General features: G+C 36.4%; 1 protein-coding gene across 1 annotated transcript; it reads left to right on the top strand.

The window, feature by feature from the left end:
* The first annotated feature begins 472 nt into the window (after positions 1-472).
* Positions 473-13,786, top strand: LOC113358579 (calcium-transporting ATPase 10, plasma membrane-type-like). Its single transcript, XM_026602180.1, has 33 exons — positions 473-1,027; positions 1,373-1,579; positions 1,666-1,705; positions 1,983-2,071; positions 2,166-2,297; positions 2,445-2,534; positions 3,651-3,720; positions 3,820-3,890; positions 3,968-4,051; positions 4,154-4,231; positions 4,318-4,389; positions 4,572-4,655; positions 4,743-4,825; positions 4,905-5,013; positions 5,097-5,152; positions 5,334-5,376; positions 6,007-6,087; positions 6,258-6,395; positions 6,844-6,906; positions 6,984-7,082; positions 8,062-8,172; positions 8,400-8,570; positions 8,836-8,895; positions 8,999-9,163; positions 10,246-10,362; positions 10,774-10,872; positions 11,331-11,468; positions 11,541-11,641; positions 12,595-12,640; positions 12,715-12,843; positions 13,014-13,121; positions 13,203-13,294; positions 13,401-13,786. The coding sequence occupies exons 1-33, from the start codon at positions 908-910 to the stop codon at positions 13,525-13,527; spliced, it is 3,273 nt and encodes a 1,090-aa protein (XP_026457965.1). The 5' UTR covers positions 473-907; the 3' UTR covers positions 13,528-13,786.
* Positions 13,787-26,316: the final 12,530 nt, after the last annotated feature.

Consider the following 26,316-nt stretch of genomic DNA (forward strand, 5'->3'; position numbering starts at 1 on the left):
CTAACCTAATATAACAATCATACAACACATCAGAATAACAGGTTTGAGTTTAGAAATCACCTACGGTCTTTTTTTCACCTGTAGAGGTTTCTTTTCAGCATCTTCAAGGATTGCATTCTTTGGTTTACTCGTTCCAACTTTTCCCTTACCTTTTCCCTCTAATTTGGATATTTTCATGTTACCTGTTGAATCTCTCTTGCTAATGGATCGTTTAGAATCAACCATTTTTTGTAGAAAATCAAAATCAAAATTTTTGGTTGGATGGAATAAGATGAAGGAAGTTGAAGAGGAGAGGGATTAGAGAAGATAGATTAGAGAAAGATTAAACAGTTTTTAGTTTTTAAGTTTAGCATTTAGTTTTAGGTTAATTAGTGTAAGGGTACTAAAATAACTTTGCCACGTTTTGGCCTCTCCTTAGTAAGGGCACTAGTCCATTTAAAAAGAAGAAGAGAGTTTGACGACATTTTCTTCCCACCCTCGGATACTCTCGAACTTCCGCCAACTTGATCTCTGTTCTCTGTATCCTCGTCTGAAACTGTAGAATGGGGAAGAGACACAGATCGAAAGAATCTATACGTATTCCGTTTCCTTCTGGGACATTACTGTTTCAAGATACACTCTTTTTACTAGTAAAGTCTTGACTCTTTTATCTCCTTCGTCTTTCTGATAAAGTGATCAACATGGAACTTTTCAAGAGAATCCATGGCTGCTGATAGGGGTACTATTTGCCTCGAGATGTACCATTTTAAAAATGAAAGATGTGGTCTTATTTAGACTTCGTAGACTCTCAAGTAATTTTAAACTCGAGAGAATTGATTCCTTTTATTAATGGAGTTTTTTTCTTTGTGATCTCGAGAAGACTTTCGGCATAGTTCTCAAAGTCATCTCAGATCTAATTGCTTCAACTATGAGCAACTTACGAATTTCGCCCAATCGATGGCAGTTCGATTCTTGCAGGGAAGATGACGAGAGCTATTTTGGTCATCTTAAATCTATTGCTCATATCATACCCCTGGGAGTAAGGACAGTAAGTCTTTGTGAATTTTGGTTATTCTGGTTGAGTTTTTTCTCTAGTATTTTGTGATTTTTTTTTGTCATAGGGTAGTTTATATTCACTGAACGCAAGCCTATATCATTTGTCCCGTAATTTTGTTATGTAGGACAAGTATCCACTGCCAGTCTCCCATCATGTGGTCTCTTGCTTGAAACTAGTTAACATGTTTCAGTAACAGTGGCAAACCAATTTGGCTTCTATATAACTTGTATCTGGTTGAAATTAGGCTGGAAATTTCTCCTCGTTCGCTTATTATACTAATGAATTGAACTTATTATACTAATGAATTGAACTTACGGTATTTGTAACTTCTTGTAGAAAACTGCACTTATCCAAAATGCTTACGGTCGATGCTTATATGCATTGGACCTGAAAAAGGAAAAGGAAGAAGAAGTTGAAGAAGTAGTGGAAGATGTAGACGAATTAGAAGAGGAGGAGGAGGAGGAGGAAGAAGAAGAAGATGATGACGATGAAGCGAGAAAGTTACTAATAAGAAAGATCAGAACACAGGCACAAGTGACACGAGTAATGTTACATATTCTATCAGATATACTCTTACTTAGTAGCTGATTTTGTGTTTTTATTCTAATTCCTGATCTTCTATCTTTTAGGCTGCATTTCTTTTTCGAGAAGCTGCGCTAAGTATCAAGGGTATGTTAAATCTCTGCAAACCTCGAGTTTAATTTTCAGTCCCCATATCTGATAAGTTTGAGCTTCTCTATGTTTTTGGTAAATGCAACTGTTGTTTTCTTTCCCGTAGGTTGAAGTTAACGTCCATTATGTACTCTTAAACGACTCTTTAAGGAAACCGTTTAGTCTATCATGAAATACTTATGCTGTATTTGTAGACTTCTGTACAGTACAGGTTTCACATCTGATACTAATCTTGCTTCCTTTTCTTGTATGTATACTTATTACCTCTTACTAGTTTCCAGCGGTGACTTTGGAATTCGACAAGATCAACTTGTTACAATGACAGGAAATAATGACTTTGCTACCTTAGAAGAGCATGGTGGTGTAAGTGTGCAAGTATTGAAACTTTTGTATTATATTTGATCTACCCAGGTTTTGTACTCATTATGCGTTAAACCTCCATCATGTTTTACATCAGGTTGGTGGACTATCAATTAAGTTAAAGACAGATCTGGAGAAGGGCATCAATGGAGACGATGCCGATTTACAACATCGGATGCAAGCATTTGGTTCCAACACATGTCCTTGTAAACTCCCCCAAAGCTTTCTGGTAAGTGGCGGCTGATCATTATTCCCCATCTCTCCTGTTAATTGAATATATTCGAATTCATTCATCTAACGGTTAACGTTTCAGTGTTCTCGGTCGTGAAGAACTGATGTAACTGCTGGTATCGTTCATTTACATTTGTTATTGTAGATGTCCCTCTGGGAAGCCTTGCAGAACCTAACCATTATCATCTTGATTATCGCTGCAATAGCATCCTTAGCTTTGGGGATAAAGTCAGAGGTGAGTTTAAATGTGGTGTTGTCGAGAGTGTATTTATCATCTTTGTTAGAAGATTTATGGTGACATATTGTTATATGCCACAAAGCAATTCTCAAGGCACTGCAATTTGCTTCTCAAGGATTTCATGAGTTTATCACATGTGCATAATATGTGGACGAATGGTCTTTATATCCCAACAAGATTGTTCATGCTGTAGTAGTTTTTTGCCTGAACATAGAATCTAAGGGATTGTGCGCTTGTTCGCCAGAGTAGTTACGCAAGGTTAACTAGTTGAGTACCTGATAACTGTATCGAAGTATGGCCCCAATAAAGCCTATGCAGGTATACTCTTCAAATAAAGGGCGGGTCCATAGCATCCTACTTTGAGTTGATGAATGAATGTTTTGAAGATGTGGATGGAACAATAAACTGGTACAGCGTCTCATAAGTCAATAGTTGTTACGGTAGGGGTTTTGTATAAGTTAAGCCTGAAATGGGGTGCTTTTTCTCTCTGGTAGTCTTCCTTGGTTCAGATAAGTGGACATAAGGAAATCTGCAAGTATAACCCTTTACTTGCCATGTTGCTGACCTCGGAAGATTATGAAGTCTCATCTCTGTCTGCATTTGGTAATATAACATGTTTTAAAGCTCATCAACCATACCAGTTTTAGCTTTAAGACAGATTCCATGCAAAATCGGAACACAAGTTGTTTATGTATGAAAAACAACATGTGTACTTAATTCTTTCTCCGACTTTCAAGCATCCTTGTCCTTTTGCAGTAAATTGGTGTAGAACATGAGGGTTGCCAAAGATTTAGGGTAGCGTTTTAGATTATTCAAAAGAGGGTCTGTGATTTATTGATAAAGTCATGTTGTTACTTTGTCTACTAACCATCCACCATCTCTGTTAGGTGAATATATATGCTCTCTGCAATATATGCTCTCTGCATTTCAGCTTTCTAGGGACAGTTTATGTGCCAATCTCAATGCATGTGAATGCGTATCTGTTTGCCAAGCTTTTGTTTTGCTTGTTCTGGTTTTCTACAGTTTTGGGGATTTCTACCGTTTTTACCTAGCTTTTTTTTTTTTTAATTAAAATCCTGCAATTTATTTACTTTTTTAAGTCTATATATCCAGGGTATCAAAGAAGGGTGGTATGATGGGTGCAGCATTGCCTTTGCAGTTTTTCTTGTTATCGTTGTTACAGGTAACCGAATTTAATATCTGAAGCTCACGTGTAGCTCTTCTTTTCTTCACTTGCGTTCACATCAATTTTGGTAATTCTTATTTTCCTTGAAATTTTTAGGCACCAGTGATTACCAACATTCTCTTCAGTTTCACAATTTGAATGTCAAGAAGCAAAATATACGTATGGAGGTTTGAATTCTAGACACAGTGCTTCTCATCCTTGGTTGTCTTTGTTTAGATTAACATACATAACATAACCTTTGCAGGTCATGAGAGTTGGTAAAAGAGTTGAGGTTTCAATATTTGATCTTGTTGTTGGTGATGTTGTTCCTCTAAAAACTGGTGATCAGGTGAATTACGTTAATTAGGTTATTTGATGGTGTTCCTAATTTTCTCTGGTGCTTTGTGCTGATTTGCTTCCCTAATCTGAACTTGAATCCAATTTTTTTCAGGTCCCTGCAGATGGAGTTCTGATTTCTGGCCACTCTCTTTCCGTTGATGAGTCTTGTACGACTGGTGAAAGCAAGATTGTAAGTTGCTTTTGTTACCAGTGAAGGGCTATTCTCATTGTAGTTGCTGTTTAACTATCTTCCTCCACCATGATGTTATGTTTCAGGTAAAGAAAGACAGCAAGCGTCCATTTTTGATGTCTGGATGTCAAGTCGCTGATGGTTACGGCACTATGCTGGTAAAGATAAAAAGTCTCATTTGTTTACAGGAGTTACTCAAGTTACTTATTTAGATTTAATTGTTTTTTGTCTATGGTTCTTCTATACTGCTGAAGGGAAACATGGATCATACTTAGTCGCTGAAAGTATATATACTGAATCCCAGCAGTGTTATATACTGAACGGTATGTTCCCTTTTCAGGTAACTGTGGTCGGAAAAAACACTGTGAGGGGATTGGAGATGGATAGTATACTGGAGGATGCTGGTGAACAAACTCCCTTGCAGGTTTGTTTTCTTAAAAATGTTTCGCTTTAGTGATAAACATAAATACACATAGCTTACACGTAAATGTTCGTGGATGAGCTATCATAGGTACAGTTGAATAGTCTGGCAACTTTTGTTGGCATAGTTGGGCTTGCAGTTGCTCTTTTGGTGTTGCTTGTTCCTTTGATCAGGTGAATCTGAGTTTAGCAACTGAATTATGTCAACTATACAATTCTGTAGATTTTACTTCTATTAACTTTTTTCTTTCAGATACTTTGCTGGTCTGGCAAAAAATCCAGATAAATCTATTCAATTCATCAAAAAAAAGACAAGTGCTGGTGATGCGGTAGAGGAAGTTATTAAAATTGTCATTGTTGCGGTGTGTGCACTTTTTTTTTTTAAATATATTTTTGTAACTGTAGTTTCCTGATTTGGTACTAAATTAATCGCCTACCCATTTAGGTCACCATTGTGGTTGTTGCAGTGCCTGAAGGTCTTCCCTTAGCAGTTAGCACAACGTAAGACCTTTCTGATCACGATTACTTTGATTTATATTATTGTTTTGTGTTTATACTGTTCGGTTTACTATTTTTCTGGAAATCTGAACCTTGTTTCAGTTTTTGAGTTGTCTACAATAGCTACTGGGTTATTGAGACACCTATATTTGATTAGCTGAGATCATGTTTGTCTCTGATGCAGCGCTGCTTATTCAATGTGGAAGATGATGTCAGACAAGGCTCTGGTATGTTTATGATTTGATATATATTTCTTTGGTTATTATAAGAATTATTTTGTGTTCTGGGTACAATGATGTAGAAGGGGTTGGGTATTTGTCTACTGATGCAAATGGGATGATGACATTGAGTTGATTCAGTCTGAAAATTTGATCAAATCAACCCTTGAAGACCGTTGTATCTGGAACATGTCTAAAATTTTAAGGGCATAAATTTTAAGGTCAGATCTATACGATCGAAATTTTCCTCCGCGTGTATGAAGGGGATGAAAAAGCAGATGTGTTCGATTAGAACAAAACAAAAACAGGCATCTAAAGTTTTACATAGCTTTAGTCCACCAGAATAAAGGACAATAAGAACTTCTTGGACCTTCAATTGTGATAGGGATCTGAGCACCATGAGAGGCGTGACATAGGACTCAGAACCATTGGTGTTCCCTACAACACAAAACTCGCATTTTTTTGGCAAGATTTCAGACGGTCAATCGGGTCAATTCACGGTCTTCAATCCCATCTACACGATTAATTGAAGGAAATTGACCCTTCACATCACTGTGCCATAACTAGCAACCCTACAGATCTTTTATTATAACTTAATAACTTACATCCAGTGGTTTAACTAACTTTTTTGAGGTACAGGTGCGGAGGCTTTCTGCCTGTGAAACAATGGGCACCGTAACAACCATTTGCACCAAGACAGGCACATTGACCTTGAATCAGGTGAGTTGTCATGATTCATGATATTTATTTTTTATTTTTTTTGCTTGCATTTCTACGGGAGGATTTTGATATTTTCCACCGGAAAATGAAATTTCTCCCTAATCAGGTGTTTAATTGTTCTCTTATCGCACTGGCTGTTGGATTTCATTTGAGATCTTTTAATTCCACAGATGGCTGTGGTTGACGCTTATATTGGTGGGCAGAAGGTAAGTTCAACTAACGACCGTGCTCTTTTATCAGCCACTGCAGAATCTCTAATTAAAGAAGGTGTTGCACTGAACACTGCTGGGAGTGTCTTTACATCTGAGGTAATTCAATTCTACTTCACTGAGTATATTGAGAGATAGTCAGGAAAATGTATTCCCGCTGTTAATGGTTGCCTTTTCGTAAGCTTTTGCACTTCTCGTCTGGTTGATTCGCCTATTTGAATTTTAGTGAGCTTACTTCTCTTGTCGGGTTGATTCGCCTATTTGAATTTTAGTGAACTTAATTTTTACTAACATGCTGGAGATTTGTACTATTGTAGGTCGGTTATATTGTTTATTCTGTAGTAAGCTGAAAATCTTTAGAGTCTAGTAGAGATTTCTGGTAATGAAGAAGTTGAGCATTGTCTTCATACTCTTCCCTCCTGTTATAGTGTTTTGGTAGAGGATGTAATCTAGAAGATAGTTAAATACTCAGCAAATAGCAGCAAAGATTAAAAAAAAAAAAAAAAAGCAATGCGCTACTGAACATTTTCGTGTCACTTTATGTCAGGGTGGCGAGGTTGAGATTTCTGGGTCTCCAACGGAGAAGGCCCTGCTTTTGTGGGGCGTCAAGGTAGTATGTCCTCAGTGGGTACTTTCTGATGGTTATTGTTCTCTGGATCTCATCTCTGTCATTTTCAATTCTGTCAGCTTGGAATGAATTTCGATGAGCTAAGATCACAATGCAAACTCCTTCGTGTATTTCCGTTCGATTCAGAGATAAAGCGGGGTGGTATCGCTTTGCAACTGGTAATTTAACATCTTCAGAATTTCATTATCAAGTAGAAGTGAAGATATATCTGTATTTATAGACAGAATTGCTACATATTTGGTCCATATTTGTGGGCGTTTAGAATTTCTGTGATACTTTCGGTTATTTTCTGGTCAACGCAAATTTGGATTTAGTATCTATCATCTATGTACGCCCTATCAGAAATTTGACATATTGTCTTTGACATTTCTTTGATTTGTACGCCCTATCAGAAATTTGCTCTGCATGTTAGTAATGTAGTTAATGATACTGATACCACATTGTATACTCTTCGACTTTATATTTGAGAATTTTTGAAAAACTTAAAGCACTCTTGGTTTATCATCGAAAAGTTCCTTGAGTTATTCCGTCAAATGTTGCACTTTTGGGTAAGTTCACCGAGTTATTCTAACTCAAGGTTACTTTTGACTGGATGTCAGCTTGTATGGACATTATGGTCTCATCTTGGCATATTTGATTCAACACAACTGTTATATGTCAGAGTTTGCTATTACATCTGTGATTCAGCAGAACTGTTATACATCAAAGTTTGAAATGTTATATTTCACATTTAGCGGCATGTAAAATGGTGTATTACAGAAGATTCTCAAATCCAATGACATAGTTCAAACTAAAATAATCCGACCCCTTTTGCAGACAAAGAAAGCTTTGCATGTCCAAGTCATATTGTGTCCTTGTCACCTGGACGCTGAAAGACCATTTATGACTGCAATGCACTCTTTTACACAATCTGGACATCCCTCTGTTTCTTGTTTCCTCAGTGCTAGTGATGTGTAGTGCATACTATTTTGAAGCACTGGTTGAGAATTGACGTTCTCTTTATATTTGTAGAAACTTGTTTTCCAGTATCGTTTGTATAAAAGTATGTTGCTTCCAAACCTGTTTATTTCCGCGAAATGTGAAATGATCAAGTTAATAACATATGTGATGCACACTAATACAATCTTATGATTGCAGCCTGACTCTCAAGTTCATATTCATTGGAAAGGTGCTGCCGAAATAGTTTTAGGCTCATGCACAGAATACCTCGATGTGGGCGGTGCGTGCAAAAAAATGGATAATAGTATGGTAAATAAATTCTCACATTCCTCATCTTTCAAGGAGTTAGATATTTTTTGTTTGATTAATATCTAGAGATGCACATATCCTTCAGAGAAGCTCAATGTATAAAATACCAATGCTATCGAAAATTTATCCCGCCCCGGAGATTTTTTTCAATTAAAATTTGGAAGGAAAAAGAAATATGTATCCAATTGTGTTTCGTATTCCAACCAAAACTGTGTTACTGATCACAGGCAACATATTTCAAGAGCGCTATTTCAGACATGGCTGCAGGTAGCTTGCGATGTGTTGCTGTTGCCTACAGATCATTTGAGATAGATAAAGTTCCAATGGATGAAGACAGTCTGGCTGAGTGGGTTATTCCCGAAGATGAACTTGTTCTGTTGGCCATTGTTGGGATAGAGGTACACAGGATATACTATTGTTAAAGCTAGCTTTAATTTGTTCTTTATTGTGTCTTCTGGTAGCAGTTTGCATCACTGAATGATCTCTGTTTCTTTGACCTCATTGAAGTATTTTATATGTTTATACAAATGAAATCCATAGTCATTACGTTTTATTTCTCATGAATGTCTCTGTTGTGAACTTTTTGATGTTCTTGAGGATTACTCCATCGTTTTGTTGGTTTCTTTACAGGTCTCTGTTGCTAATAATTGTATTTTGTTTTAGGATTCTTGCCGGCCAGGAATTAAAGAAGCTGTAAAGCTATGCACTAGGGCTGGTGTTAAGGTGTCCCTCCCTCCCTCCCTCCCTCATAACAATTTTTATTAGACATGTATGTGTTTGTCTTGGCAATCTTGAAGTTGGAGACTTTTCATGTGTCTGAGATTAGGTACGCATGGTTACTGGGTACAATCTTCAGACTGCAACTGCAATAGCTTTGGAGTGTGGCATACTTGGTTCTGTAGCTGATGCTAAGGAGCCAAATATCATAGAAGGAGCAGCTTTCCGTACGTTGTCTGAATCTGAAAGAGGCATAGTTGCTGGAGAAATTTCGGTAGGACCTGAACATTTATGTAACATTTGCATTTTGTTGTCCTGAATTGAAGCTGATGTGATATAGTGATGGAACCCCGGCACTGCAACTCGTCAGACACAACAGTTCGATTTGTCACACTTCTGATGTATATGATAACCACGTGGAAACAGTCACGATTTATAAAGGGGGATACCGGTATTACTTGGGGGTGATACCAATCCGTATAGGACAAATAAATGTTAACAGATCCTGACCGTCGGATAGCTGAATTGGTATCATCCCCGCTAATAGTGGTATCCCCCTTTATAAATCATGGAAACAGTGTTTGGTATGATTAATTTGAGAAAGAAGCTTTAACTTTAAGAAGTTGAATATTTGGTGTAATTGTGGTAATCAGAGTTTTTCGTTACAAGTCAGAAGAAAATAGAAGCTATATCCAGTTCAATCTCAAGGGAGGGAAGAGGAGAAAAGTTCATAAGGATTTCAGCGGCTTTTATTCGGCGTATAGGCCTGTCTGTTTTTCTTTTCATTAAAGAGAATGGGAGAGGGAGAGACTGAGATATCAGACTGCTGTCTCATAATGTGTATATGAGTGTTGTCTACAAAATAGGTGAACCAAAGAGAAGAAAAACGATCCACGCTAACTAAAAGGAGATGTAGGTGGTCTTTAAACAGATCAAGTGGAAGCGTGACTCTCAGAAAGTTAAATATAAGCACCATTTCATCTTCCTCAAATTTCTTTAGGTCTTTTATAAACCTTAAAGAGGATAATGAAGACCGCTGTTCCCACTGCTGTGTTCACCAGTATTTGATACATGGATTACTGTTGACACAGTTCTTTTTAGAAAGTACTATTCTTGTTGCAATGCTTTCTTTTTTTTGTATGAAATTATTAATCCATTTCTTATAGGAAAATATTGGATAGCTATCAGTGGTCAAATATAGAATTGATATGATATTAATGCTTATATGTTCGTTATTAATGTTCATAAATTATTTCTTAATCCTATAACCAAAATGCTTATGACTTTGTGATACCCAGGGAATACTAAATGGTTGGCATTATGAATAATTGATTCATCGTTATGTTTGAATTGCAGGTAATGGGAAGCTCTTATCCTAATGACAAACTTTTGCTTGTGAAAGCGTTGCAGAGAGGAGGTCATGTTGTTGCTGTGACTGGGGATGTGTCCAATGATGCTCCTGCACTGAAAGAGGTATTATTCTGCATCATATCCTCAATGAACGAAGGCATATCTGTTATTTCTAATATGTGGCAGACGCCTCGCAAGTCTTAAACATTTTGTTGTATCACATGCATGTGTATGGTGTATGGATATCTGTTTCGTTGGTTAAATCAGTCATATTTCATGAATCAAATGAATTATATTTTGATTCATATGAAAAAACTAGACTAAAAATTGAAGCAAAATGGATTGGTTGAGGAATTTATGTTAGTACATCGGCGACTATGACCTCTAAAAGTGTCATGTGTGCAGGTTCCCTTGGTGGAAACTTATTATACTTTAAATCTTTCTTTTAAACAAAATTGTCCTTGGTGAAGTTTGAATTAAGTTTATAGTATACTTTTCATCTCACACGTTTTATTTCTTTCATTTGGACTATAGGCTGATATAGGGCTTGCAATGGGAATCCAAGGTACTGAATTAGCAAAAGAAAGCTCGGACATCATTATATTGGATGATAATTTTGCTTCAATTGTAAAGGTGTGTTTGGAATATTCTGCTTGCACAAAATAAAATAAAATCTGTTTGTTTCCAGAATGAAACGTTAACATTTTCTCCGTAGTGAAACATTAACTGTTTCGTTACTGTAGCGAAGAGTGTAACTATTACCGTAACAAATGCCAAGTAAAGGGAAACAAAGGTCGCATACCATGAAATGTAATACTGACTATGTATTATCATCTTGACAGTTAATTGTTTAAAAAGGTTTTTTGTTATAGTTACTGTATAGGTGATCGCTGCGTCGGTACTTATGTAATTTGGTTGGGTCTGTGCTAACTACTTAAGTTTTAGTCTGTCCTCAGTCAACTAAATCATTTAGAAAAATAGCGTCTCCTCCACAATCAAGTAATGATATTTATTCTTCGTTACCCCATGTGATTTGTGAATTCCTTGGCATTCTCCGATGTCACTGATATCTTATTTTCTGTAAGATGTAGGTTCTCCGCCGGGGTCGATCTGTATATGCAAACGTGCAAAAGTTCATTCTGTTCCAACTCACAGTTAATGTTGGGGCAATCATTATTAATTTTGTGGCTGCTACTTCCTCGGGAAATGTTCCTTTAAACACAGTCCAGGTTTGTGTAGTTCATTATTTCCCCTTAGGTCAATGTTTCCTCTGAAAAAGACCAACATTTATATGTTCACAGCTCCTTTGGGTTAATCTCATCATGGACACTTTTGGAGCACTTGCATTGGCAACTGAACCACCTACGGATCATCTGATGGACAGAACTCCAATTGGTCGAAAGTTAGTATTCTTGGATTTTTTTTTTCTTCAGATTTTGCTTACCAAATGAATATGGTAACTCTTAGAAATGGATGAATATACAGAACAAAAACACTTTCTTCTTCTCGTGTTTTCTCACTCAGATGCGGTTGCATCTCTTGTCCATATATTTGAAGAATTCCTTCATAAGTTAGTGTGACTAGTTGAGATTTTTCCATGGTTAATATTGATTTATTAGTAGTGCTTGCATAAGCATTGTTGGTGGAGGTTAAGGTTATAGTATCATGTCCAGTTGAAGGATTTGTTTAGGATATGCTTTGATTTTAGAATAGGTGGAGAACTGAATTGAATATCAATATAGGATTTTGTTCCCCAAGCATTTTTGTGTGATTTGTTTCATTGGCCACTGTATTTTTACCGCTGTGTTTTTGTGGGACACCCTCTACCTTGGCTACCACATATGTACGTCATTTGTGAAACACATACAGAAGGCCTAATGCAGAAAGTTTACACTTAGTGACCTTTGTGGCTTTCAACCACACCCAATACCCAAATTTCTACATACGAGCTTAAGGAAGGTCTAACCCCACACAGAGACATGTAGGCTGTTGCACTATTAAGTTTTCATGTTGCGGCTCAATATTGGTTGACCAGTGATGGTGGGGCAAGACTTACAGAGAAGGCCCAAAAATGAAGAGGGATTTATCTATATAGTGATGGCTACATGGTTTTTGTGTAATATTAACTTGTTATGAAGAAGGATTTATCTATAAGAAGGCATAAAAATGAAAATTACTTAATTGAATAACAGTAGAGATTATTAACAAATAAAATCATAATAACATTAGAGACAGAATTTTTTAGTTATGGTTCTCAAACTGAATATATTGTTCAGATTCTGGCCACCATCATCTAGGCAATCATACTATATTTTTACAGGAGAATGTTGCTTGATGGCTGGTTTGTTTTGTCAGGGAAACGCTCATTACGAATATCATGTGGAGGAACTTTGCTGTACAGGTATATCTTTAGGCAGAGGAACTTTGTCTTGCCCTGGTTACCAATTTAAATTAGCTTCTGTTTGGAGATTGTAGGTTATATATCAAGTTACTGTGCTCCTCATTCTCAACTTCAAGGGTTTGAGTATTCTGCATTTAGGGAATAACAAACATGATATCACAGAGAAGAATACTTTGATCTTTAATGCGTTCGTCTTTTGTCAGGCAAGTTTTTTTTTATCAATAAAGACTGCGAAGTTCAAGAGAACAAATTGTTATCGTTAAACAGATTTTTAAAGACATTTTTGCCATCAGTTTTTTCAATCTATCAGTACCCTGGGATAACTACAAAATATATTAATAGGAAGGCTAATAACTGAAAATCAAATTTGTAGTTATTCAATGTATTCAATGCCCGCAAGCCAGATAAGTTGAACATTTTGTGTGGAGTGAGCAAAAACCGCCGCTTGTTGGTCATCGTAGCAGTCACTCTTGTACTTCAGGTTAGATAATGATGGTTCGCCTGTCCTATTTTATTTATGCATTTCTTTTACGAATTATGGGCCCATTATTCTCCTATCCAGGTCGTTATCATCATTTTTCTTGGAAAGTTTACTGGGACTGTTAGGCTCAGTTGGCAGCTATGGCTTACTTCTATTATTATCGGTTTTATCAGGTCAGTTTTAATTTTAATGAATTCAGAATTTTTGTTTCGAGCTTTGTCTGAATTGTGTTCTTAGATCTATGTTGTTGTTTCCTTTTGTTGCTTTTCCATTTTCCAGTTGGCCTCTAGCAGTTGTTGGGAAATTTATTCCAGTTGGGCAAAATCCTCTCACCAAGTACTCTTCAACAATATGTCTGCTCATCCTTATAATAGTAGTTATTAGTTATAAAAATCTGAGCGACTAGTCCTTAATCGTATCTTTTACACCTCTAGAATTAGACGATGATGGTTTTCTTCAGTTCATCCAGTCTTACCTGTTCTTGATTTTGTTGTGTCTGTTGTTGTTGGGCTTGAAGGAATGTAAAGATTGACATAAAGTCACCATATATAGAGTTCTCCCTCGCTTCGTTTGGCCGGCCTAACTAAACTGCAGAGGTTAAAACTATTTATAACTGGCCCAATTTGAAACCATAATCATTTATTAATATATAGAGGTTATTAATATATCGAGTATCAATATATGGAGGTTCTACTGTATATATATTCGGTAGATGCTTTGTTTGTTTCTTTTTTTTACGAAGCGGATCCGTGAACAAATGGGTTTGACAAAGGAAAATGACAAATTATTTCAGCCATTGTTTATTTTACATCCAAGGGTTCATATTACTGATGATGTGTCACCTTTATTGGCTCATATCACCTGATATATAGCTACACGGCTCAAGCTCTAGCCGAGCATTTTTCACGGATCCGCTTCGATCAAGGAATATCTTTGAACAATTATGAAATAAGAGTTCAACACATGTTCAGATTACTCACTATGTCGACATCTTGAACTTTCCTATTTTGCAAGCCCAATTTTCAATTCACACAAACCCTAAAGTGTATGTGACTTATAGGAATCGGTTTTGCCTATTAGGACCGGTTCTCCCAAGATACCTAAAGCAAGTTAGTATCAGTTTTACCTTGACTCCCAACATAAGCTAGGATCTATTCTACCTTGATTCCTTATATAAGTTATGATCGGTCGAACCTTAAGATCTTCAATGAAAACCGGACTATCAATTTTTTTGATTTCCTTTTGACTACGAAACAAGTTCGTACATCTACTTTCTTAAACTTATGTAATTAAACATAGTTTTATAGTCATGAATCAAACCAATGTGGTCGATTTCGTATCTCGGACTGCCTTTCCTGGGTCCGAGACACCGAGACAACCGGCCGGAATTCCGGAGGGACCATTTTAGGCTTCTTTTTTATACTTGTGAAATTTGTACAAAAGAGTAGAGTCAGAGACGTGTCAAACTCTTGTAATCAACTCTCATAAAGCCGCAACACATGTATACCCTTTGGGGATTATACTATTAGTTCTCTTTCTTCTTTTACGAGAAAAAATTTCTTTGTCTTTCACTCATACTAAAACTCTCTCATGGAACAGAATGTTTCTTCTCGTATCGTGTGGATGTGGGCATTTTAACAAGTCTCTGCTCATTATAATTTAGAAACTGGGGTTTATTTCTTTTCTCGTTTCTTTTGAATCACTAAATGATGCACTGTAATTTTAGAGTGTATCCAAATTCAGGGTTTTGTTTCTTTATGATGGGATTGATCATATTCTTTAATTAATTTGATTTACCAATTATTACTCTTTTGTGTTTTGATTTCTTAGATTCTTGATTCTTTTCACCAATTGATCTTGCAACCGATGAAAACTGAAGAGTTTAAATTGAATTAGAGACTCCATGAAACTGTTAAACCAAAATTAAAATAAAAAACCGAGATTTCGGCCGAAATTTTAGCCGAAAATGAACAATTCCAGTGAGTTTTCCGGTGGAAACTCGTCTTGGCGAGAATATCAATATCGGCTCCTCCATGACCGAAAACGGAAAAATCGCCGGAATTTCGGCCGAAATCGACTACATTGAATCAAACCTATGTTCACTATAAAATCTAGTAACGAGTTACAAAGGTTATGTCGATGTCATAATATAAAAAGTTCAAAAGATAAGCATTATAATTCGTAAATCAATATACCAATATAAAGCACTTATCACTATTGATACTAGTGATGCCACATGTGCGATGCACATACTTGAATTTTACTCTTTTAACAACACCAAATTTGATAATAATAATGTTTTTCGTAAAATAAAATTTAATATTCTTATTTATACTCATTATATAGGTATTTCAAAGAGCTTTCCAAATATGTTAATTTTACAAAAATCTGAAAGATATCAAGTTCCAAAAAAATTTGATGTATTTTTATAACAATGACATTTTTGTAAATATGTGAATATATAAGGTTGCATATGTGAGCACTGATTTATTGTACCTTTTTAAGGTCATATTAGTAAGGGGTGGGATCTGTTGACATGGTTATATTGACATAATCTTCACATTTTAGCGCCATTTTTTTTACTGAGTCCAAAAATGACGCATTCCGAGATGTATAAATCCACGATTTTGAATATCAGCCGTTGAAGATTAATGATTGAAATTAAAATTTGTGGATGGTGAGGGTTTCGTATTCTAGGATACTCTCATTTTTGGTAGGAATGTAGAGTTTTGTATGGGGAACATGTCACCAAATATTAGCTTCAAATTCATTACCGGTTGGACTCAATAGAAAAAATGGCGCTAAAATGTGAAGATTATGTCGATATAACCATGTAAATAGATCCTACCCCTATCAAGGTTACACCAAGCTATTTTGTCCTTTTGTGACCAACCAAAATACCTTTTTTCTTTATATTAGCAAGATATATATTGTTTCTTGACACTTTGATCACCACATGATGATCAAAATTATACTAGAGTTTCATATATATAACTCTGCATGTTATGTTTTCAATCAGAAACTACTTGAAAGCTTAAGATATATAAATCGAAACAAGTAAAGTCATGTATTACTAACCTCACGTGGAAGGGTGATGTTATCGCCGATGTCGATACGTCTTCGGAATCTTCAGGTCTTCCGAGTAATACTTGTATGCCTCCACATTTCTAGACTTCCTAATCTAAACTAACGAAGTTGACTCTGGTAATCGAATCAAGCGACTTATGAGTTTCGATACTAAAATATGACAACCAACCTTGACGTACCAATGCTTGGTGGATTCAACCGAGCAATGCTCTAACATTAATAAATTACTAAAACCATGTTACATTAATTACAAGGACTTCAAACTCATTACAACATAAATTTGGTATACAAAATGTTAAGTATGACAACATACTACATCGATTATTAAGAAACTTCAGAGAATTCAGTTTATGTCCTACCAAAAATAAAGATATATTTTGTAGATCAAAGAGATTAAATTATAATACCTTCAATAAGACATTAACTTTTGCAGACACCAAGCAAACCAATATGCATATGTTAGAGCATAGCTCGGTTGAACTCACCAAGCTTTGATATGTCAAGTTTGGTTGTCATATTTTAGTGTGTCAAAACTCATCTAAAGTCGCTTGATTGCATACTAGAGTCAACTTCGTTTATGTTAGACTAGAAAGTCTAGGAATGCTGATACATACAAGTATTACTTCGAAGACCTGAAGAATATGAAGAAGAATCGAACTACAATGACGACATCATCCTTCCTCTTGAGGTTAATAATATTGACTTGAACTGTTTCATTCCTAACGTATCTTTCAAGTCGTGCTATATTGAAAACATAACTGTGAAGTTGTATATACTGCACATATTGTATAATACTCTAGTGATGTGACATGGTTATATTTGTATGAAACCTACAATAAATATACTGTAAGTGCACAGTGTCTAACTCGTAAACAATGGCAAGTACAGGTCGTTCCCACGAGGAGTGTGAAATACCACTACTAATTAATATCAAAAATCAGTAATCAACAATAATATGTTTTCGAGAGTTTTCGGAAATTCGGACAAAATGAAACTTTAAATAATAAAGGCGAAACCAAAATGTTAAAGGGTTATTAGGGTCTTCGATTTCCACCAATTCAATCATATAAAACTCTACTAATCTCTATTTATAACTTAAGGCAAATCTCGAAATAAATATCATGTCTCGGAAGATGGCATGTTTAAATTCTAAATTCTAGTTTCTCCATTGTAATTTCCTTCGCTTCGTGGGTAGTGATTCTAAAGCATTACCTATCAATCCTAAAGCATACCACGTCAAATGACTTAACCCAAGCATGAAATATCAATCGAAAAGCATAAATAATCAAGAAAATCACATAAACGATTAAACACCAAGCTTTATATGAAGAGAAATTACTAATCAATCAAATCATTATTAGAAATATCATTGTAGAGTATATAATTAAATTGGTTTCCATCTAAACCCTAACATGGCTCTAGCTAGACATGGCTTTCTCAAAAGCCACAAACATATTCAAATCAAACTAGCTAAACAAAACCGAATTAAAGAAAATGGAACTTCAAAACCCTTCAAACCCTATTCTTCTCTACGGCTCCGTAGCCGCAGCGCCGTCTTTTATGAATAGACTCTTTAGACTAAGGAAACAACTAAAGAGTCTATTCATCTAGATGGAAACATTTGAAGAGACTGAGTTATGGTGAAGATTTAGACTACGAAGTATAACACTTATCTTTTGAACTTCGTAGATATGACATCGACATAATCTTGTATATACTATTATGATTTTGTGAATAGGTTATGGTGAAGATTTCATCCTAGGAAACAATGTTTTACATTCGTTTAAAAGAAGTACATTCGTGAACTTGTTTTATGAATCGAAAGGGAAATAATTAGGCTTATTGGTACGGCTATTCATTGCAAATCTTTGGATTACCAATATGTGTGAGATGGTAGAACCGACCGTAACTTTGTTATGTATCTTGGTATAACTAATCACAATGCCTAGATTATGATTTGGTATGGCTAGTTTTTATTAATTGGTGTAACCGATCCTAAGTAATCACCATGAGATAGTATGATCCATATTTGTAACTGATGTGACCGGTCCTAGTAATTGGTGTAACCGATCTTAGTAATTAGTGTGATCGATCACATAGTATTGTGTAATCGATCCTTGTAATTGGTAACCGGTCCTGGTAATTGGTGTACTGATCCTAGTAACTGGTGTGACTGATCACAAGCAATACCATGGGAATATGGTAACCGATCCTGGAGTTGATGTAACCGGTCTTGGTAACTTGTGCGACCGATCACAAGTATATCCATATTGAGGTATAACCGATCCTAGTGATTGGGAAATTGAACCCATATATGTGACTTAATATTTGATCAAGCACATAGTTATCTTGGAATACAAGTCAACCAATTCTAAACTTGTCTGGAAGTGCGGTATAACCGATTCCAAGAATGTAAATCCATGTAAATATGAATAAGGATTTGCAGTGAAGATATGTCAACATACTTTGAACACGTACAATAACTCTTATCATTTATTGTTCAAAGATATTCCTTAGTAATCAAAGAGATCATGTGCCGAAATAAATTGATAATCTTTTAATTAAGGTTTTTGGTTTTATATGCTTTAATTACCAGCAATTAAATGCATATCTGTAGAGAATAAAAATTAGTAATTTGCATTTACTAATTGGAGATTTTCTATTGAGATATTTTGGAAATTTTGGACAAGCATTTATTGGAATTAGGAAAACCGAATTTTGCTATTCATTGCATATCTTGAGAATATTTTCGGTAATAGAAATTCCTTGGTGTCCAAACATCCTTGGTCTATAAATACCTAAGTTTGCATTTCTAGCAAACTATCCTAAGTGCCAGGAAAACTTCATTCTTGTTGTTTCTGGTGGAGCCGTCTATTCAGAGAGGAAAGTACCCTAATTAGGTAAAATCTCTTACGACCGCTCATTTAAAGACTTCTGTAGGATCAAGAATCTCTACGAGTACCGTTGGTGGGAAACTAGATAACTGCAGTGTTATTAGTTTTCGATTTATTTGATTGACTAACGGTTGTTGAAACTTTGATTGTACCTAGTTTGTTTATTCTTGAGAATCTTCTTTTCTGATATAAGATTCACTCAAACTAGATCGAAGTATCGACGGGATCTTTAGAACTGTTTATAGATCTAAAGACATCTTGTGATAATCCATGTTAACAGACTCCGTTCTGTGTGTGACTGATCACAAGAGATTCAAGTGGTGTTATGCAGGTGTTTATTGAAGATTAAAGAAGATTTGAAGACGAAGAAGATTTCTTATTAGTTCTCATATCTTTGTGTGTGCACAAAACTTGGTCGACTGGGATCCAACTAGAATCACATTTATTCGTTTGATTAGTTGCGTGAGATCGACATTCTCAATATATCTCTTTGAGATTTATTTTGATTGAGTAAGAATCTAAACTTAACTGCTTTTGTAGTTATTGGATAGATTAATCTAACCGGACAAAGGAGTTTATTAGATTAAACGGAAGACCTTTGCGTATGACTTGAGATATCTGTATCTTGAAAAGAATCAATAGAGTTGTTACCAAACAGATTTGTTGTTCTTTTACTGTTTGGAATACGATCCAAAGGAATTGTACCAGTGCGTGACCTTCGAAGTCGGAAGCGCATGGATACTGAGGAAACTAAGTGAACTAGAGGTAGTTGCTTGGTCTTAACTACAAGAAGTTGGTTTAAATTTTGTATAGCGTCTTAATTCTGAGAGTATTCAATTCTGAACTAGGTCCCGGGGTTTTTCTGCACTTGCAGTTTTCCTCGTTAATAAAATCTTATTGTGTCTTTTACTTTTCTATTTTCGCAATTATAATTGTTTATTATAATTTGAAAAAGCGGGGGTCTAACAATCACACCCAATATTTCGTTTGGCAATTGAATAGACAAACTCAAATATACTTTCAAGAAAATCAACTAGATAGTCAGACTCAATCTAGAAAAAAATATATCAAAGAGTTTATATCTTTATCTCTTAATTCAATCCGCAATCAACAAATAGGAATTTGCGAGACCGATTGAACATAAGAGAAATAACTTGAACGATACCAAAGACCAATATTCAAGGATCAATCAATTTCAATCAACAACCAAAGGTTGGATTACTCTAATTTATGATCTAACGCACAACCTGTATTATTTCAATTATAAAGATAAAACAATATAATGCGGAAACTGAAATAACACAGACACCAGAAATATTGTTAACGAGGAAACCGCAAATGCATATAAATCGGACTTATATTCCCGAAGAACAACCTACTATTATCAATCACCTCACAATAATCTTAATCGTATGGTAGCGAAACAAGATATTGTGGAATCACAAACGATGAGACGAATATGTTTGTGACTAGTTTTAATCTTACTTATCGGAGATAAATCTCAAGCAATCTTAGCAAATATAATAATCAATCACGATAGTAAAAGTAAGATCAGAACACACAACTACAGAGAAAATAGTTGGGTCTGGCTTCACAATCCCAATGAAGTATTCAAGTCGTTAACCTACAGGGTTTCGTGAAAAACCTAAGGTTAAAGGAGAATCGACTCTTGTCGTAAATATTATCACACATGAGGTGTGGGTATTAGGTTTCCCAGTTGTTAGAGTTCTCCTTTATATAGTTTTCAAATCTGGGTTTGGAATCAATGTTACCTTGGTAACAAAGCATTAAATATTCACCGTAAGATATAAACTTGATTAGATTCAAGCTAAAATCTTCCAACCGTTAGATCGAACTTAGCTTGTTATACTCAAATGAAATGTACCCTCATTTAGGTTTATGTAACCGTACCTAAACGTGTACACATGAACCAATTGATAAACCGGACTTATATTCCCGAAGAACAACCTAGTAATATCAATCACTTCACAATAATCTTAATCGTATGGTAACGAAACAAGATATTGTGGAATCACAAACGATGATACGAATATGTTTGTGACTAGTTTTAATCTTATCCATCGGAGATAAATCTCAAGCAAATCTTAGCAAAGATAATACTCAATCACGATAGTAAAAGTAAGATCAGAACACGCAACTACAGAGAAAATAGTTGGGTATGGCTTCACAATCCCAATGAAGTCTTCAATCCGTTAACCTACAGGGTTTCGTGAAAAACCTAAGGTTAAAGGAGAATCGATTCTAGTCGTAACTAGTATCACACATGAGTTGTGGGGATTAGGTTTCCCAGTTGCTAGAGTTCTCCTTTATATAGGTTTCAAATTAGGGTTTGCAGTCAATGTTACCTTGGTAACAAAGCATTCAATATTCACCGTTAGATGAAAACCTGATTAGATTCAAGTTAATATCTTTCAACCGTTAGATCGAACTTAGCTTGTTATACACAAATGAAATGTACCCTCATTTAGGTTTATGTAACCGTACCTAAACGTGTACACCATGTTGGCTTAACAGTAGTTAACCCAGGTTAGCTGTATGAACACTCTCATATCAACCTTATTCATCTTAACCATAACTAGTTCAAATGACTCAAATGAAACTGGTGAAAGAGTTGTTCAATTGCTATATTCTTATAGAAGTATAAAAGAACTCAATTGAAGCAAAATTGGTTTGATTCACTCGAATCAATTCATGAATATTATATCCACGGTTTGAAAAGAATGCATTCCTTATTATATAAATGTATTTTTCATGTCACAACCGATTTTAGAACTTTAACCACTCAAATATGCAAACGGGTATACATACTTGAATAGCCAGGCCAAGTTTGGTTTTCGTCAGTATGCGAACGGGTACGCATACCTCCAAACCCAGCAGAATTTTCCAGACATGAACCTTACGCCAGTATACGTATGAGTATGTGTACTTAGGCTCCCGGACTTCTCAAACCAACAGGTACGCATACGGGTATGCATACTATGGTTCCCGGACATGGATCACATATATGCAAGAGTGCATAACATGTATATAATCCAATGTTGGTTAAGTGTTATAAACTCCATTTCAATCATTGAAACTTTCTTAGAGGATGACAATAGCCGTTTTCACACATTATTAGCATCAAAGCAATTTTCAAGTTATTGAAATAATCATAACAAAACATTCTAAGTCTACACCAAATGATTGTATCATACAAACCATGTAAGATGTTACTCGGCGATTTTCACATGATCATCTTTTGACTTTCGTCAAGAATATAAGATGAACTTGGCTGAAGCGAAAGCTTACCAACACATATTTCGAGAAATATGTAAGCGAGTTAAATTCAGCTCGAAATCTCAAATGTGCATGATTGAAAACTATAGCAATACGACTTTTGTCTCAATATAGGAGATAAAGTAGAAATAGACTTTCCAAGTGATAGATGAGCTTTAGTCTCCACATAATTTTTTTTGATGAAGTTCCACAAGCTCTCCTTAGTAGTTCTACGTCTTCAATTGATGAACGCCGTGAAGTCTAATGCTCAACTACACAATCTATCCTAGTCCGAGACATTACTATAAGTAGACTAGAAATCAAGACTTACAGTTTTGATCATTAACATTGACAAACAAGCTTGAGATAGCAACGCTTGCGAGTTCGACCGAGCAGTGCTCTAACAATCTACCTCATTGTCAATTTTAGTGACAAAACTATCAATACATATGGATTATAAAATAAATAAACTTTATAGCTTCTCATCCAAATGCTTGATCTCCTTGGTTCTTCAACATTACTCGAAATCTTCGTCATTTCCAAGTACTCCAATGATTCTAAATGTGTTTAACTCAGCATCATATTTGTTGAAGATGTGAAGCTATAACAATGAGAAAACAGTTGCTCTCAATCATTGTTATAGGGTGTCATAGTATCATTATACAACATCAAAGTCCAATTGCATCACAACTTTGACAACAATACTATGGTGATATCTATCACTCTCCTTTAGTCAATACTTCATCTCACAATGAAAACGACTCCCCCTTACATAATGATCCGTAAACCATATGTATTTGTATTGTAAACTACACATTAATTCTCCCCCTTTTGTCAATATAAATTGGTAAAGGTACGAAAACTAGTGGGATCCTCATGAAATTTTCATAGAGATACTTCATGACCAAAAGAGAACAACATACCAACTTGTTTAGATGCCATCACCTAGTCGAAACTAAATGTGTAATACCCCGATTTCGGCAGTGGTTCGCCGATGGAATGGAATATAGGTAATGGTTTGTCCTTTCCTAACACCGAGGCCTGATGGGTTCACTTGACTGAGTTGTGGAAAACACTTCTCAGTTAAGCGTGCTCGGCCGGAAGTAGTCACAGGATGGGTGACCTCCCGGGAAGCTGCTGCTGGATGACCGCAGGAGTGCCTTTTAAAATCCTACACTGCTGGATAACCGCAGCGGGTAAGTGGGAATAATATCGGTGTTAGTTGGGATACAATTATGGGTCGTTCGCTTGTGCTCAGGTGGGGGAGTATGCTGGGCGATTATGCCAGATATTGCTCTCACATGAGACAAGGAACTTCTACATTATACCGAGGCCTTTTCAGCACAATTGGCTCCAGAGTTGGTAGAAAACTCTGCAGTTAAGCGTGCTCGGGCGGGAGCAATCTAGGGATGGGTGACCATCCGGGAAGTTTCTGCTGGATTACCGCAGTGATGCCCGTTGAAAACCCTACACTTCCGAATGACCGCAATGGCTAAGTGCGAACAATATCGGTGGAGAGACGAGTCATTACAAATGGTATCAGAGCCGACGACGGTTCACCTTCCGAGGGTGAGAGAGTACGCTGGACGGGATATGTCAGGTACTGCTCTCATGAGGGGAAAGGAAAGACGGAGATCTGGGCTTGAAAATATATTCCGGAACCGAGGACGGCTCCAATTTAAGGTGGTGGTATTGTAATACCCCGATTTCGGCAGTGGTTCACCGATGGAATGAAATATAGGTAATGGTTTGTCCTTTTCTAACACCGAGGCCTGATGGGTTCACTTAACTGAGTTGTGGGAAAAAAACTTCGCAGTTAAGCGTGCTCGGCCGGGAGTAGTCACAGGATGAGTGACCTCCAGAAAAGCTGCTGCTGGATGACCGCAGTAGTGCCGTTTAAAATCCTACACTGCTGGATAACCGCAGTGGGTAAGTGGGAAAAATATCGGTATTAGTTGGGATACAATTAGGGGTCGTTCGCTTGTGCTCGAGTGAGAGAGTATGCTGGGCGATTATGCCAGATACTGCTCTCACATGAGACAAGGAGCGTCTACATTATACCGAGGCCTTTTCAGCACAATTGGCTCCAGAGTTGGCAGAAAACTGTGCAGTTAAGCGTTGCTCGGGCGGGAGTAATCCAGGGATGGGTGACCATCCTGGAAGTTTCTGCTGGATTACCGCAGCGATGCCCGTTGAAAACCCCATACTGCCGGATGACCGCAGTGGCTGAGTGGGACAGTATCGGTGGAGGGACGGGTCATTAAAAATGGTATTAGAGCCGATGACGGTTCACCTTCCGAGGGTGAGAGATTACGCTGGACGGGATATGTCAGGTACTGCTCTCATGAGGGGAAGGGAACGTCGGAGATATGGGTTTGAAAATATATTCCGGAGCCGAGGACGGCTCAAATTTAAGGTGGTGGTATTGTAATACCCCGATTTCGGCAGTGGTTCGCCGATGGAATGGACTATGGGTAATGGTTTGTTCTTTCCTAACACCGAGGCCTGATGGGTTCACTTGACTGAGTTGTGGGAAAAAAACTTCTCAGTTAAGCGTGCTCGGCCGGAAGTAGTCACAGGATGGGTGACCTCCCGAGAAGCTGCTACTGGATGACCGCAGTAGTGCCGTTTAAAATCCTACACTGCTGGATAACCGCAATGGGTAAGTGAAAACAATATCGGTGTTAGTTGGGATACAATTAGGGGTTGTTCGCTTGTTCTCGGGTGGGGGAGTATGCTGGGCGATTATTCCAGATACTGCTCTCACATGAGACAAGGAACGTCTACATTATACAGAGGCGTTTTCAGCACAATTGGCTACAGAGATGGTAGAAAACTCTGCAATTAAGCGTGCTCGGGCGGGATCGGTGGATGACCGCAGTGGCTAAGTGGGGACAGTATCGGTGGAGGGACGGGTCATTACAAAATGCATTTATCAAGGAGTTTATAAAGATACAAGATAACCCCTATAATATTCTACAGCCGCACTCCCCAAAAAGATTTTACAATTAAGCACAAGTTCAATTAAGAACTCTCCCCTATAAAATTTCATTCCCGAAAGAACAACAAGAGCGACCTTTACTTTCACAAGAAAAGAAGGATTTCTTTGGACATTAACAAATCATATGAAACATGAATCTCAAATATAAAGAAGGATTTCTTTGTATCCAAAAATCTCAATTGAATTCACCACAAGGAAAATGATCAATTCAATTGGTCATGCTCAACATAAGAGAACTTACAAAGCAACACAGTACATACACAAAGATGTGGATCAGGAAAATATCAATACTGCGGAATAATCAAAGATTCATTATATTTTTCATCACTATTTGACATATAATAGACTTAATATTTGTAAACAAAATCTCATCCTTTCTTCTATCAATATTTGCATAATGACATAAAAGGCTTAACTTTTGTAGTCAAAAGTTCATTCTATCTTTTATCAATACTTTCATACCGACATATAATAGAGTTACCTTTTGAACAAATATGGGATAGTCAAGATTCACGGACGTAAAAAACATATCCCATAACAATTTGCAGTATATAAAACCATAAAGATCAATACTGTAAAAATCATCTTCCAAATAACTTAGAATTTAAATAAATAAATCTGAAACACTTCAAGATGAAAACGTTGGCAATAGTTATGTGTACTCACGATAATGGTTATTCCAAACTCTAGTTATCCTTCTTAAAAATACAAGAATAAATTCTCATAAGAAGTTTCCTAAACAATCAAAAAACATCAAGAAAAACTTATACAAGATCAACAACCAAATAACGTACAAGGGAGATTTCATCAGATGCTTTCGTTAGCTTGGTTTTCAGAAATGCAAGGTTCTTTGATGCAATTTCAAGTTGTTCACAAATGACCTCAAAATCTTGAAGATGATTTACAACCAACTGAAAAGACATTTGAACTGGAAGAT

The sequence above is a fragment of the Papaver somniferum genome, chromosome 3 (assembly GCF_003573695.1).
Source record: "Papaver somniferum cultivar HN1 chromosome 3, ASM357369v1, whole genome shotgun sequence".
In the NCBI taxonomy this organism is placed as follows: Eukaryota; Viridiplantae; Streptophyta; class Magnoliopsida; order Ranunculales; family Papaveraceae; genus Papaver; species Papaver somniferum.

What these genes read in the sequence shown, in the direction of transcription:
- LOC113358579 (XM_026602180.1), top strand. Translation starts at nt 908, where the DNA reads ATGAGCAACTTACGAATTTCGCCCAATCGATGGCAGTTCGATTCTTGC. An exon ending in GCACTAGGGCTGGTGTTAAG is followed by an intron (nt 8,896 to 8,998) that starts GTGTCCCTCCCT and finishes GTCTGAGATTAG; the next exon opens with GTACGCATGGTTACTGGGTA. An exon ending in GGAGGAACTTTGCTGTACAG is followed by an intron (nt 12,641 to 12,714) that starts GTATATCTTTAG and finishes TGGAGATTGTAG; the next exon opens with GTTATATATCAAGTTACTGT.